The sequence below is a fragment of the Heptranchias perlo genome, chromosome 2 (genome assembly GCF_035084215.1).
Source record: "Heptranchias perlo isolate sHepPer1 chromosome 2, sHepPer1.hap1, whole genome shotgun sequence".
In the NCBI taxonomy this organism is placed as follows: Eukaryota; Metazoa; Chordata; class Chondrichthyes; order Hexanchiformes; family Hexanchidae; genus Heptranchias; species Heptranchias perlo.
In genome coordinates, this window is record NC_090326.1 from 156,498,933 (window position 1) to 156,513,337 (window position 14,405).

Here is a 14,405-nt window from a genome sequence, read left to right on the forward strand (position 1 = left end):
TGAGGCTCCTTTGAAGCGCACTGGGACGTTTTAGCACGTGAAAGGCAAGTTGTTGTAGTTGTTGCTGTTGTTGCAAGGGTCGCTGGAAAGTGATCAGGGGCAAGAACCTTGGCCAATTCTCCCTTCCCTAACCTAGGGCTGCTGAGGCCAAATGTCATACCCCCTACTAACTACTGCAGCAGAGGTTGGCTAATTCAGCTCAGTTCAGAATCTAACCTGGGACCTTCCTGGTCTGTCTGTCTCAGCTACTCAAACAGATAGATTTAATGAGTCATCGGGGAGCCTCCCTTGGACCTTTCTATCAGTATATCAATGTGGGAACTCTCCCCATTTCTGAAAATTTTGAGTTTGAAATTTTCAAACTGTAAAAACTTTTATTCATCAGTAATTTCGAAACATCCCCATCCATTGCTGGGAGGCTCAGCCGGGCAATGTGGCTCATTCTGAGGTATTTTATGAGGTGCAGATGACAGTTACAGGATCTGGTTCGATGAAGACAGTTAGTGAAGAATGAAAGTATTTCCCATAATTGTAATTAGATTATGGACAGTAATAATAGAAAGTTCCAGTCAGCTGAGGCAAAACCCCACGGTGAATGTCGAATTTGGTTCAGCCCTTGAACTTTTCCTTTATTACTTCACAAACTACAACAGAAAAGGAAATCAAAACATCAAACTTCAACAGGCACACAGAACCTGTCATCTAATGGCAACAACGGGATTCGAACTGGGTGTTTTTCAGGGATTCTGCGATGCTAGGTACAAACTTTGGTCCCTCCCTCGCTGCCAAATCACAGAACCAAACAAAGCCCACTTATTTGCTGAAACCCATGATAAACACCCGTCTTTCTATTGCTGGCACAAATACCGTCACCCAGCAACAGAACTGTTGTCCTAGGTAGACCACTAGATGGACAGGAGAGGGGAGGGTTATGTCACAAACACCCTACCACTACCAGAATACGGTTTACAACAAGAAATGACCAAAACCAGACCTGCTAAGGATTAAGCTACTTGACATACAATTGCATCCATTTTGTCGGAGGATGAATAATACGTGGGGTGCGATTTGCCCACCATGCTTCAACCACATGGGACTGGGCCATCTTTCTTTCCATCTTACCCTCATCCCTTCAAATCGTGACAAGGCTCTTAATGGTCTCAAAGCTCTGAGTGTCCGAAGGGATTTTATGGCGCCTAGATCAGCGTATCCCAAGGCATTAGCCGTTAGGCTGACTACAGAGACCTACACAGAAACACAAAAAAAAAACGAGAATCCATTCGATTATCAAACGTCCTACCACTGTGATAGGACACGGGAGGCTGAACAGCCGTGTCCACCAGTTGGCATTCATGCATTCCACCTGAAAAGAAATCTAGATTGGTGCCTGCCAAGAGAAAGAGATCAAGTTTTTTTTTTCAATCTTGGTCGGTTGGTTGGCCGTCTACAGAAAGAAAGCATTGTTTGAACAAAGACCTCAATAGAGTCCGAACCAAAGATCATACATGTTGTTTCACCTGAATAAGAGCTACACATTATTGACAGTATAAAAATTTTTTTTTGATCGAGTAGATAGGGAGAAACTGTTTCCACTGGAATGAGGGCCCGTAACCTAGATTTAAGATAATTGGCAAAAGAATCAGGGGGGAGATGAGGAGATTTTTTTTAACGCAGCGAGTTGTGATGATCTGGAATGCGCTGCCTGATCACGTGGTGGAAGCAGATTTAATAGTAACTTTCAGAAAGGGAACTGGATATATTCTTGAAAAGGAAAAAATGTCAAGGCTATGGGGAAAGGGCAGAGACTAATTGGCTCGGCCTTTCAAACAGCCAGCACAGGCACGATGGGCCAAATGGCCTCCTTCTGTGCTGGAAGATTCTATGACAAGCTGAAGAGCCAACAATAGCGACATTCGAGGTTAAAGTGGTGTAAAGGTTGAGATTTTTATCTAATTGACTTGCAGTAAATGGTTCTTCCCTGTTCTTCAGTCGCTCTACCTCTCTCTTTTGCAATAAAGAACCTTCGAGCAAGATGAGTTGAACCATAGCTCAGTGCTAGTGCTTTCCCCCCTGGATCAGATAGTTAATAAGTAAACAGCAACCAATGGGTGAAGCTGACTCCCCTTCATTTGTCCTTCCTCTCCCCCCACCACCCCAAATGGAATTAGTTCTATAGGCAAACAAGGCCAAGTGATGGGCAGTTACTCACACCTTGTGGTGATGGCAGTTCAGAAAGATGCCTGGTACTAACAAAATACTCTTGCAAGAGCTCGAATAGCTCATTGAAAGCTGGGACAAGTGGATTTATATTGAAAGCCCTTCAAGCAATCCAAGATCAAAATCAAAACTGAACTGGGTCAACATAAAACAAGCCTTAAATCCACATAATGGCTACAAACCCACCCCTCCAGTCTCTAGAGATTGCTAGAAACTGGATATAATGTATGTGCCCACATCACATTATACAATTGGGTCTGATTTAGTGTAGGTTTTTGAAAGATCTTTCGTGTGTTTTTATATTAACAGAACATTCACAACACATGTATCAGACTGCGGCTAGGACTCCATTTGGCCTTACATAGGCTTGAAGCAGTAAGAAACATCTTCTCAAAAGCTGTACAGATAAGAGGAAGACCACATTAATGCATAGGTGAACGTATCTGTGCCTCCTTCCAAGTGTTAGTATTTACAATGACATCGCTGTTAATATGGTCATATAGCTACATATACAGTTGCCCTTACCCTCATGCCTTCAAATCTGGACAAGGCTCGGAGCGGCCTCAGTGCCCTCAGGGTCCTGAGAGATTTCATGGCAACAAACTGGTCGTAACCAAGAGCCTTTGTCATGAGGCAAACAACAGAAATCTGTGCAGATTGAATGGAATGGAATTGAATGGTTATCTATGGATTGTAGTTGCAAACTGTTAAGGAAATTGTGGAGATACAATTAAGGCCACATTACAGCATTCAACAATTACCAGAGGCTCTGGATTAATGACTAAAGCAGAAACTACCTGTGCCTTTTAGGTTAACTGATACAATGCAAAAAAAAAAAACATTTTTAAACGTATTGGGTTACCTATAAAAGAATGTTAAGGTCGGGCCAACTCATCTTCAAAAGTATATTGTCATCATTTGTTTTCTGACTTATAAGATGGTCTGCAGCACAGCGGAGGCCAGAGATAAGCCACCATTTTTTACACTTTAACACGGCTCAGAACATCAGATAGATTGTTAATGCTGTGCTAGACTTCACCATGTAGTACCTGTTGTGCCAACAGCGTGGTCTAAGGATCACATCTCCCCTCCCCCCCACCCCCGACCAACCCCCCCCCCCCAACCCACCCCAAGGTCTTTGGCAAATTTGCTGCCTCCATTCCCAGCCTGTGGGAAGTTGCCAGAGCTGGAATTCAGCATTGTTCCCTCTCGCCTTGCTCTCTCCTGTGAGAGAAAGGAAGGGCGTGTTATCTTAGGGGAAGGGGTGGCCGACTATTCCAGCCTGCGTGAAAAGGCCACTCAACAGTTGAGATAAAGACCTCGCCGTTTGGGGACCTGATTCATCTTTACCCGGATCTCCATTGTGGGAGCATTCCTCGGAGCGGCCCCCTGAGCAACAGCGGCTTACACCCAATCTCTGTTTACAACCATCTGCCCCAAGACAGAGCCCAATGATGACAATGTACCCTCAATAAAGAATGAGAGGCTTGCATTTATATAGTGCCTTTCACAACATCCCAAAGCACTTTACAGCCAATGAAGTACTTTTGAAGTGTCGTCACTGTTGTAATGTAGGAAACCCGGCAGCCAATTTGTGCACAGCAAGATCCCCACAAACAGCAATGTGACAATGACCAGATAATCTGTTTTTTACTGATGTTGGTTGAGGGATAAATGTTGGCCAGGATACCGGGGAAAACTCTCCTGCTCTTCTTCAAACTAGTGCCATGGGATATTTTTACATCCACCTGAGAGGGTAGATAGGGCCTCGGTTTGACGTCTTATCCAAAAGTGGGCACCTCCAGTGCTGCACTGAGCTGTCAGCCTAGATTCGGTGCTCAAGTCCCTGGAGTGTGACTCAAAACCACAACCTTCTGACTCAGAGGCGAGATTGCTGCCCACAGAGTCATGGCTGGCACTTTCTGTAGAATGGTCTATGTGATACATTTTCATGTCCAGTTTAAATATGCTGAAGTCATTTCCAAAACAAAGAATTGTTCATACCAGGGGCAAAGGCCAAGGACCATAGTACTGGCCGCCACTAGGTTGAAAAGTAAATCAAACACCTTTGATTCATTGAAGAAAACAATAATCTGGGACAAAAATCTTTTCTCATTGGTTCTGAAGTAAAATTAAAAGTGACGCCTTTGGCACTCCTGTGTCGGATTCCTAAACTTCAATGTCGGGATAAATGGACGCGTCCTCATCAGATGAGTTATACAAGTACTCAGCTAGGCTGCTAGATGGAGCACTGGGCAGCAGTTTGCAAAGATTGTCCACCCTCACAGTCGCTGTCAGCCAACCAGCAGGTCTTCTGGGAGTGCCAGCTTTTCCGTTGTTGTTACAGATACTCAGGGTTTGTTGGATTCTGTAACTAAGCAACCACAGTCGCCTGGGAATCAGAGATAACAACCTGAGCAGTGTGGTTTAATAAAGCTTTGCTAATAGGGGGTAAGGGGGTGGTGGGATGGGGGCAGGAGGAAACTCATTCCAAACAGTTTCATATGTGGGTAGAGATGGAAAATAATAAAACAGGGAGATAAAACTAGTAAATCGAAACCCGCTGGCCATAATGCAGTGTACACGGGGAGAGTTGGGGCCAAAACAGGATTGTTCACTCAAACCACTCAAGTCTGTGTTCAAGTCCTGTAAATTTGCTCATTCAAAAAGATTAAAGGTCATTATTGAGACATATGTCATGCAGGCACATCGAAACTTACCTCAAGCCTCATTAGGAAAGTGTATGCATTAGTAGCAATGTTAAATATATGAACAGTAAACATGTGTGTTTACCTTCATGAAGCCTGCAACTGAGGCACAGTAATAGTCCTTACCGCTAACTATTTCGCATCACTTTTAATCTATAATTTACTCTCAACGGACAACAAATAAACAACACTGAACAGCAGCGGTAGAACCATTCCCACTGAGCATTCGGGGTCTGGAGGTTGTCCCTAACGCCCCGTTCATCCTGGCTATTGGAAAGCAGATCATTTCAGCTTTTCCCAGGCAGTCTGGTTTCCGACTGCTAGCAAAGGCACTACAGGACAGGGTGGGCATTGAACAGGCCCGGAGTCTGGCTGACGCACCTCAGTGGGCGGTCGGTACTATTCCCCAGGTGCAGGGCAGAGGAACATCTGTCGGCACTATTCCCCAGGCGCAGGGCAGAGGAACATCAGTCGGTACTATTCCCCAGGTGCAGGGCAGAGGAACATCTGTCGGCACTATTCCCCAGGCGCAGGGCAGAGGAACATCTGTCGGCACTATTCCCCAGGGGCAGGGCAGAGGAACATCTGTCGGCACTATTCCCCAGGGGCAGGGCAGAGGAACATCTGTCGGCACTATTCCCCAGGTGCAGGGCAGAGGAACATCTGTCGGCACTATTCCCCAGGGGCAGGGCAGAGGAACATCTGTCGGCACTATTCCCCAGGGGCAGGGCAGAGGAACATCTGTCGGCACTATTCCCCAGGCGCAGGGCAGAGGAACATCTGTCGGCACTATTCCCCAGGCGCAGGGCAGAGGAACATCTGTCGGCACTATTCCCCAGGGGCAGGGCAGAGGAACATCTGCCCAATGATGTCATGCCTCCTACTCCTGATGGATATTGATATAAAGTTAAGGAGGGGGGCGGGGGTGTGTGCAATTCCTCCTTTTTAAATAAAATTCATTCACGGGATGTGGGCGTCGCTGGCAAGTCTGACATTTAATGCCCATCCACCTGGTTGCCCCAGAGAAGGTGGCAGTTTCCCTTTATAATTAAACAGTTTATTTGGGAAGTTTGTACCCCTGACGTAAAATGAGTTCATTCAAGGGGAATGGGTTTAACCTGGCTGCCGTGTGAATGACTGTGGAGTCTGGTTGATCCATGCGGCACGTTACGAGGTGCCCAGTTCAGCAGTCTGCCAATGGTGCCATGATTTATACTGTTTAATATTTAGGCCCTTGCACCTTTCAGCCTCATGGGGCTGTGGAACTCGTACTGAAATGGGCCCCTCCCCCCGAGGGAGATCTGCAGGATTATAGAGTAACCTCTTTGTATATTCAAGACACTTTTTAGACAAAGGGTTTATTACTCAGCTGGAGTATTGTGTTCAATTCTGGGCATCACACTTTAGGAAGGATTTCAAGGCCTTAGAGAGGGTGGAGAGGAGATTTACTAGAATGGTACCAGGGATGAGGGACTGCAGTTATGTGGAGAGACTGGAGAAACTGGGGTTGTTCTCCTTCGAACAGAGAAGATTACTGGGAGATTTGATAGAGGTGTTCAAAATCATGAACGGTTTTGATACAATAAATAAGGAGAAACTGTTTCCAGTGGCAGAAGGGTCGCTTAGCAGAGGACGCAGATTTAAGGTGATCGGCAAAAGAGCCAGAGGCAACATGAGGAAACATTTTTATAGACAGCGAGTTGTTATGACCTGGATTGCACTGCCTGAAAGGGTGGTGGGAGCAGATTCAATAGTAACTTTCAAAAGGGAATTGGATAAATACTTGAAGGGAAAAAATTTACAGGGCTATGGGGAAAAAGCAGGGGAATGGGACTAATTGGATAGCTCTTTCAAAGAGATAGCACAGGCACGATGGGTCGAATGGCCTCATCCTGTGCTGTACCTACTGTGATACCATGATTTATCCCCACCACAGCCCATCTGAACTAGTCAGATGTCTACTTTTAACACAAGGTTTTATTTTTAAGTCTCAGAGATCTAATGGCCTCTAGCTCTGCTTTTCATGGTGTCACGTGGCTGCGACGAAGTGTTACTATTTAATCCAATACAGACGTGGCCAACCCAACAGACAAGTGACTTGAGACTCACTCAGTCGTCATCACTTGTTATGGCAATGAGTCTCCTGCAACAAGCTGTGGGCCTGTCGTATCTGACACAACAGGGAGCATCACGAGATTCGGGATGCAGCTAAGTGTCCTTGTGCTAATAAGGAAAGGGCCATTCTGGTTATCAGACTGATATGAACATTGTGTCCTGTACATAACACCTCAGGCGTGTTAAAATCGAGAGTTAATTATAGCCCCACTTCAACACTGTTCACAGCGACTTAACCCTCTCTCGCCAACTCATCTCTTGACCACATGGTTGCCTTGGTTTCGTGGAGCCTGGAGAGAACAGACTGCAGATGTACATATTAGCTGATATGAAAGGGGAGGAAATTCTTTCTGTTGAAAGTACTCCCCCAACATCTGAGTTAAAAAGTAGTTATTAAAAAAAAACCTTGAAATTTCCTCCCCCTGAAATTTTGGGTTGCCACAGTGACTGGGTGGGGCTATGGGGAAAGAGTGGGGGGGTTGGGGTGAGGGGTAGAGTGGGACTATTTGGATAGGTCCTTCAAAGAGCCAGCACAGGCACGATGGGCCAAATGGCCTCCTTCTATGCTGTATGATTCTATGACTGCCCGTATGGCGGAGCAACTCCAATGGGTTAACAGGGGTTTTTTTTTTGCAAATTCAGCCCCTCACTACACTGTGAAATAAAAAGCTAAAGAATTCTGTGCCGTGCTCCATGGGTTAGCAATCTCAAGTCATTAAAAACTCAACTTCAGAATCTTCTGGAGCTGAATTATTTATGCCGAAGAGGAAATACGATCCCTTTGACTGAAATCGCTTCATCTGTCTGTGATACCTTTGGGAAATACAGTCCCGTCTTGTGTTTTGTTTTTGAATTCCAGACATTTGGGTGGGAGAGAGTTTCTGACCGAAACTTATTTTCCTTTCCCTGGTGCGTGTGTTGCTTTTTACATCAATGTCCCATTCGCTGTTAGATAGATTGAACTTGTATTTGACAAATTAAATATTACGTCAATTATCTGCTTGCTTCCCGTGCCTGAAGCATCTGCTTTAGTCGTCTTCCCTTTTTATTTTTAAACTTGTTTTTAGTGTCGGGCCTATTGTGAAAGCAGGCTTTTGTTCAATCAGCCAAGAATGTTTGTTCACAATTTGATCTTTAAACTTTCCTTTTCCTTCTTACCTGTTTAATCTCTTTTCTATTTCTCCCTCTATTCTTGACGAGACTCGCTTGTCGCTCTTTCAGCCCAGTGGGCGATCGGTGTAGGAGAGGAGGGCGGGTTGGGGGTTGAGGGGAGGAGGGGGCGGAGGTGGTGGGGTGTGTCTCTTATAATGTGTCAGAAACCCCACTGTTCAAAGCATGGGCTTGTGAAGGCCTCTCCTATTTCGGTCTGGTTGATGGAGTTCCCCCCGTGACCATCGCCTGTGAATGGCAGCTAGGAGGTTACTTTCGTGGCAGGGTGTGAGTGAAACCGTTCCTCCTCGCCCAGTGTGGTCAAATGTTCCACCTGTGCCGGCGAGCTGGCCTCTCCCGACACGGTAGCAGGCGTGCAGCTGGCCCAGAACCTGTGGGTTCAGAGCCATAGACGACAGGGCCTGAAAATCCTTTCATTGCCATAAACAAGAGCAGCAGGCACATAGGAACAACACCACCTGCACGTTCCCCTCCAAGTCACACACCATCCCGACTTGGAAATATATCGCCGTTCCTTCATCGTCGCTGGGTCAAAATCCTGGAACTCCCTTCCTAACAGCACTGTGGGAGAACCTTCACCACACGGACTGCAGCAGTTCAAGAAGGCGGCTCACCACCACCTTCTCAAGGGCAATTAGGGATGGGCAATAAATGCCGACCTCGCCAGCGACGTCCACATCCCATGAACAAATTTAAAAAAAACCTCCAGGGTACAGGGAGAATGCCCTTTGGACGTTACAAACCGCTAGCTACAGACTCCTACCCTTAAATACATGAACTAAAAAAAACACAAGTCCTTTGTGCTTAATCTATGAACATGGAAGAGGTACAGTTCAATAAAGGCACATCTGTAAAAGTCTAGAAAGGGAAATTAATAAAAATAAGCTTCAAACAACGGCATTTCGATCAGTAGGTTCAATAATAAGAGAGCTGCAGTGGGAATGTCTTCCCCATAACCCATGTCAAGGGCACTTTAACAAAAACTGGAACCCATTCTCCCACATACTTACAGCCACAATAAGGAAGTCCAGCCAGCACCAGGCGTTGGTGAAATACTTCTTGAAGCCGTACGCCACCCATTTGAGGAGCATTTCCAGAACAAAAACATAGGTAAACACCTTGTCCAGGTACTCCAGCACGACCTTTATCACTGGCTTTTTATTAATGTTAATGTCTTCAAACGTCTGCAGGGCACAAAGACAGGTTCACCAATTAAATCTAACATTCAGATGGAGGGTGAGGGAGGTCGAATAGGGGAGTGGCACAGTGAATGTCACATCGCATTACAACCTGAGGTCGCGTGTTGCTGCAGTGCACTGATCTCCAAGGCCCAATGCGTTGTTCGATGCCTGTGAATCCACATTGAATGTACGGCACAGAAACAGGCCATTCAGCCCAACTGGTCTATGCGGTGTTTATGCTCCACTCGAGCCTCCTCCCACCCTTCTTCATCAACCCTATCAGCATAACCTTCTATTCTCCTCTCCCTCATGTGTTTATCTAGCTTCCCCTTAAATGTATCTCTGCTATTCGCCTCAACTACTCCTTGTGGTAGCGAGTTCCACATTCTTATCACTCTCTGGGTAAAGAAGTTTCTCCTGGATTCCTTATTGGATTTATTGGTGACTATCTTATGTTTATGGCCCCTAGTTTTGGTCTCCCCCGCAAGTGGAAACTTCTTCTCTGAGTCTACCCTATCGAATCCCTTCATAATCTTAAAGACCTCTATCAGGTCCCCCCTCAGCCTTCTGTTTTCTAGAGAATAGAGCGCCAGCCTGTTCAGTCTTTCCTGACAGTCCCAGTCTCAACTATATGGTCAGGTGGTGACAGCAAGTAGAGATATCCTGGGGTCCCATCCTGCCCTTGGGGAGCGGCCAGTCTCACCCCCACACACTTCCTGAGTGAAGAAGACTTCATAGGGCTGATTTTTCTTCACCCCCATCCCCATCCCCAACTCTTGGGCACTGGTCAGGTAAAGCACACCAGAAGTGTGCTCCACCGGATATGACCTGAACCCACCTGTATTTCTAGGCTTTGTTGCTTTACACAGGCCCCCTCCCTGGCAAGGCCAGCACCGAGAAATGGGCAGAATCTAGACAGCCGTTGAGACATGCAGCAACGTTGCTGGGTCTTTTTGCTGCTGTACCAAAAAATAAAATAAGCAGCCTTGAAGATGTTGACCAGTATCTGCAACCATAAAAAATACTTACCTTTCTCCCCATCTCCTTCATCTTGCTGCCTGGCCCCTCTGACCGTCTCAGCTTAGCGGGGCTGTGGGCGGGGCCCAAGTTGCCCTTGGCGCCGCTGGGAACGGGTCACCGACTGGCTCAGTGAGAGCACAATGAGGCCGGAGGTGGTCCGTCTCACCCTCACTCTACGTCCACAGGCAAGCATTTCTCAACATGGGCCACTGCGTCCAACCGGGAGGCTTAGGCCAACTGCAGTAACCCGACTGCCGCTTTGGTCAGTCAAATCAACACAGAGAAGGGATTGGACTCACCTTCCTTGGGTATCCATGGTTGAATACCACACTAGGTGGGAGAGGGGGAAGGGGGAGGTGGGGGTGTAGTTTCTTAAGTCTCAACAAGAGATTTTGAGGGCGCGGATGCTGGTGCAGACCTGCCTTGTTCAGCAATGCGCCGAGAGACAAGTTGTGGTAATGTTTGAAACTCACCAGGGCGCCGCTGCTCAGCAGAATCATGAAGATGATGAAGGTCTCAAACCAGTTGTGCTCCACAATTTTGTAGCAGGTTTTCCTCAGGTTCCACCACACTTTGCCAAATCCGCTCGAGATGTTAACCCTACAGCAGCTGAAGTGACGGATACAAGCTGTGAAAAGAGTGACAAGGATCAGGACCACACGGGACGGGCTCATTCTTACATCACTGGATTGGTGTTAAGAGAGCCTGTTACAGTCAAACCCCTAGCATGTAAACTCACTGGGGCCCTCAGTGGTTCCTTGAACAAAAAAAGAAAGAACTTACATAAGAAATAGGAGCAGGAGTAGGCCATACGGCCCCTCGAGCCTGCTCCACCATTCAGTAAGATCATGGCTGATCTTCGATTTCAACTCCACTTTCCCGCCCGATCCCCATAGTCCTTGATTACCTTAAAGCCCCAAAATCTATCGATCCCAGTCTTGAATATACTCAATGACTCAGCATCCACAGCACTCTGGGGTAGAGAATTCCAATTATTCATGACCCTCTGAGTGAAGAAATTCCTCCTCATCTCAGTCCTAAATGTCCCACCCCTTATCCTGAGACTATGTCCCCCTAGTTCTAGACTCTCCAGCCAGGGGAAACAGCCTCTCAGCATCTACCCTGTCGAGCTCCCTCAGAATCTTATATGTTTCAATGAGATCACCTCTCATTCTTCTAAACTCCAGAGTATAGGCCCATTCTACTCAATTGTTCCTCATAGGACAACCCTCTCATCCCAGGAATCAATCTAGTGAACCTTTGTTGCAAGTATATCTTTCCTCAGATAAGGAGACCAAAACTGTACACAGTACTCCAGGTGAGGTCTCACCAAAGCCCTGTACAATTGTAGCAAGACTTCCTTACTCTTGTACTCCAACCCCCTTGCAATAAAGGCCAACCTACCATTTGCCTTCCTAGTTACTTGATGTACCTGCATGTTAACTTCCTGGGCGCTAAACTGGGCCGTGTAGCGCCCGTTGTTTTGGCGCTAGACGGCCTCTCCAATATCCAAGATGGCGTCTTGGCTGCGCACGCACGATTCCAGCGTGACGTGCGCCGGACGCCATCTTGGTATAGGAGTTAGTGCATGTGCAAATACCGGATGTCGGCTGCATCTAAAGTAAGGAGAAAATGGATACAATCAGTGTGCAACGCTGATTCAAAGTGATAGACACTATTTTGGGACTTAACGCTCAACTCAACGCACAGTCTTAGCCCCGACCATCTGAACGTGTCTTAGAGTGCATGGAGGACCCCCCCACCAGCACTATTTGAAGGGACCTTGCAGGATTTACAGGTTAGTGGCTGGACTGTTGCTTCTGGCTGCCCAGACATTTGTAACTGTTTTTGGAGGTCTCCTACACTCGAATACTAGGACTAGGGGTCATAACCTAACATTTAGAGCCAGGATGTGCAGGAGTGAAGTTAGGAAATGCTTCTACACTCAAAGGGTGAGAGAAGTTTGGAACACTCTTCTGCAAATGGCAGTTGATGCTAGCTCAATTGTGAATTCTAAATCTGAGATTGATAGATTTCTGTGAATCAATGGTATTAAGGGATATGGGGCTAAGGCGGGTATATGGAGTTAGGTCACAGGTCCACCATGATCTCACTGAATGGCAGAACAGGCTCAAGGGGCTAAATGCCACTTGCTGCCTCCTGATATGCGCCGCTTTCTCCTGCAAGAAAGCGGGACGTGTGTCTGGGTGATGTGCCTATCATGGTTGAATAGCTGCCAGTGTGTGAGTTGTGGGTGGGCGAACTGCAACAGTGGTAATGTGTAAGGGTGAGAGGAAGCATCTGATTGGAAGAGTTGAGTACTGATGGAAAGAGTTTGTTGGTATGTGGGTGATGGGGGTGTAGTGCATGGAGCAGTGGATGCGGCTAGTGGTGCAGTTGGTGGGAGATGCCACTTGACAGTTGACCTCACTCACCTTGACCACTCATGTCAAAGCACTGAACTTCTTCCTGCACTGCATCCATGTTCATGATGCTGAGTGTCTGGCATTGACTTTGTCCCCTACTGCCTCCTGCTGCCTTTTGGGTATATGTCTGAGGGCCTCTTCCCCCCTCCCCTGCGGATATAGGATGTCGCTCCTTCTGTCCACCTCTTGCACCGTGGTCTCTAGTGCATCAGCAGAGAACCTTGGTGCACGCACTCTCACAGGCCTGGTACCAGCTCAGATCGGCAGATAATGAGGTCTGGCATGCAGGTTGGAGGAAGTGGGATTTAGCAGTGCGCAACCTTTATTCAATGTTTTAACGTAACTCATCAGTTTGTAAACATAGGGACGGGAGCTGCATCTGTGTTTTGCATGTGCAATGTCTGATCTCCGTTCAGACTCCCTGCAGACAGCAGACTGTTATTTTCAGCAAATAACAGGTACCAGCTACCTTTAAGAGATTTTTAAGAGACAACCTGCCTTTAAGAGATTGGAGCTCCCCCTGCTGGTGGAAAGTGTGAATTGTATTGAATACTCGTTCAACGCTGATTTAGAAAGCTGCTTGAAGGTGGGTCCTCAGGCCTGACGAAAGTCTCGTCCTGCCTGCGCAGGGGCCATTGGGCGCGGGGTAATAGCGGATCGCACTACCCCCGCCCAATAATAGGCCCTATCCAATTCCCACCCCTCCCCCCTGGGTTTCTCTTGCATTTATATAGTATCTTTTACAACCTCAGGATGTCACAAAGGGCTTCACTGCCAATGAAGTCCTTTTGAAGTGTGGTCACTGTTGTTGTGTAGAAAACTCGGCAGCCAATTTGCGCGAAGCAAGGTCCCACAAACAGCAATGTGATAATGACCAGATAATCTGGGTTTTTTTTTAATGATTCTGGTTGAGGGATAAATGTTGGCCAGGACATCAGGGAGAACTCCCCAGCTCTTCTTTGAAATTCTACTGTGGGATCTTTTATGTTTACCTGAGAGGCAGACGGGGCCTCAGTTTAACGACTCATCCGAAAGACGGCACCTCCGACAGTGCAGCACTCCCTCAGTACTGGATTGGGAGTGTCATGCCTGGATTATGTGCTCAAGTCTCTGGAGCGGGAGGTGAACCCACAACCTTCTGACCCACGGCTAACACCATGCCCCAATTCCAAGTCAAATGGAGATTCACCAGATTTGTTCTTATTAAAACTGCACATTAATTAGTGGTTTGGAACTCAGGTTGTGGCGTTGAGAGGCCAGATCCACACAAGGGTCAGACTCTCCGATCGGCAAACGCAGGGAGCACACGTTGGAAAACCCCATGCCCTCGGAGCCCTGATTTCTTCTGTCGATCCGATCTGGCCGACATTGGCTCCCAGTCCGGCAACGCCTCGATTTTAAAATGTTCATCCTTGATTTCAAATCCCTCCATGGCCTCACCCCTCCCTATCTCTGTAACCTCCTCCAGCCCTACAGCAGATGGAGTTCAATGGATGAGCAGAGAGATTTAGGGGTCAAAGTACAGAAATCACTTAAAGCTGGTGGACATTTACAAAAAAATAATTCAA

At 47.0% G+C, this 14,405-nt stretch overlaps 1 protein-coding gene across 2 annotated transcripts in view; it reads right to left on the reverse strand.

The window, feature by feature from the left end:
- The window catches only part of scn5lab (sodium channel, voltage gated, type V-like, alpha b), a 321,528-nt gene that overhangs the window by 71,287 nt on the left and 235,836 nt on the right, over positions 1–14,405 (reverse strand). For both annotated transcript variants that reach the window (XM_067967964.1, XM_067967957.1), the window contains 3 exons: positions 10,885–11,039; positions 9,221–9,394; positions 1,123–1,245 (listed from right to left, as the gene is read on the reverse strand). In XM_067967964.1, coding sequence (XP_067824065.1) covers positions 1,123–1,245; positions 9,221–9,394; positions 10,885–11,039 — 452 coding nt within the window. The remainder of the gene's footprint in view (positions 1–1,122; positions 1,246–9,220; positions 9,395–10,884; positions 11,040–14,405) is intronic.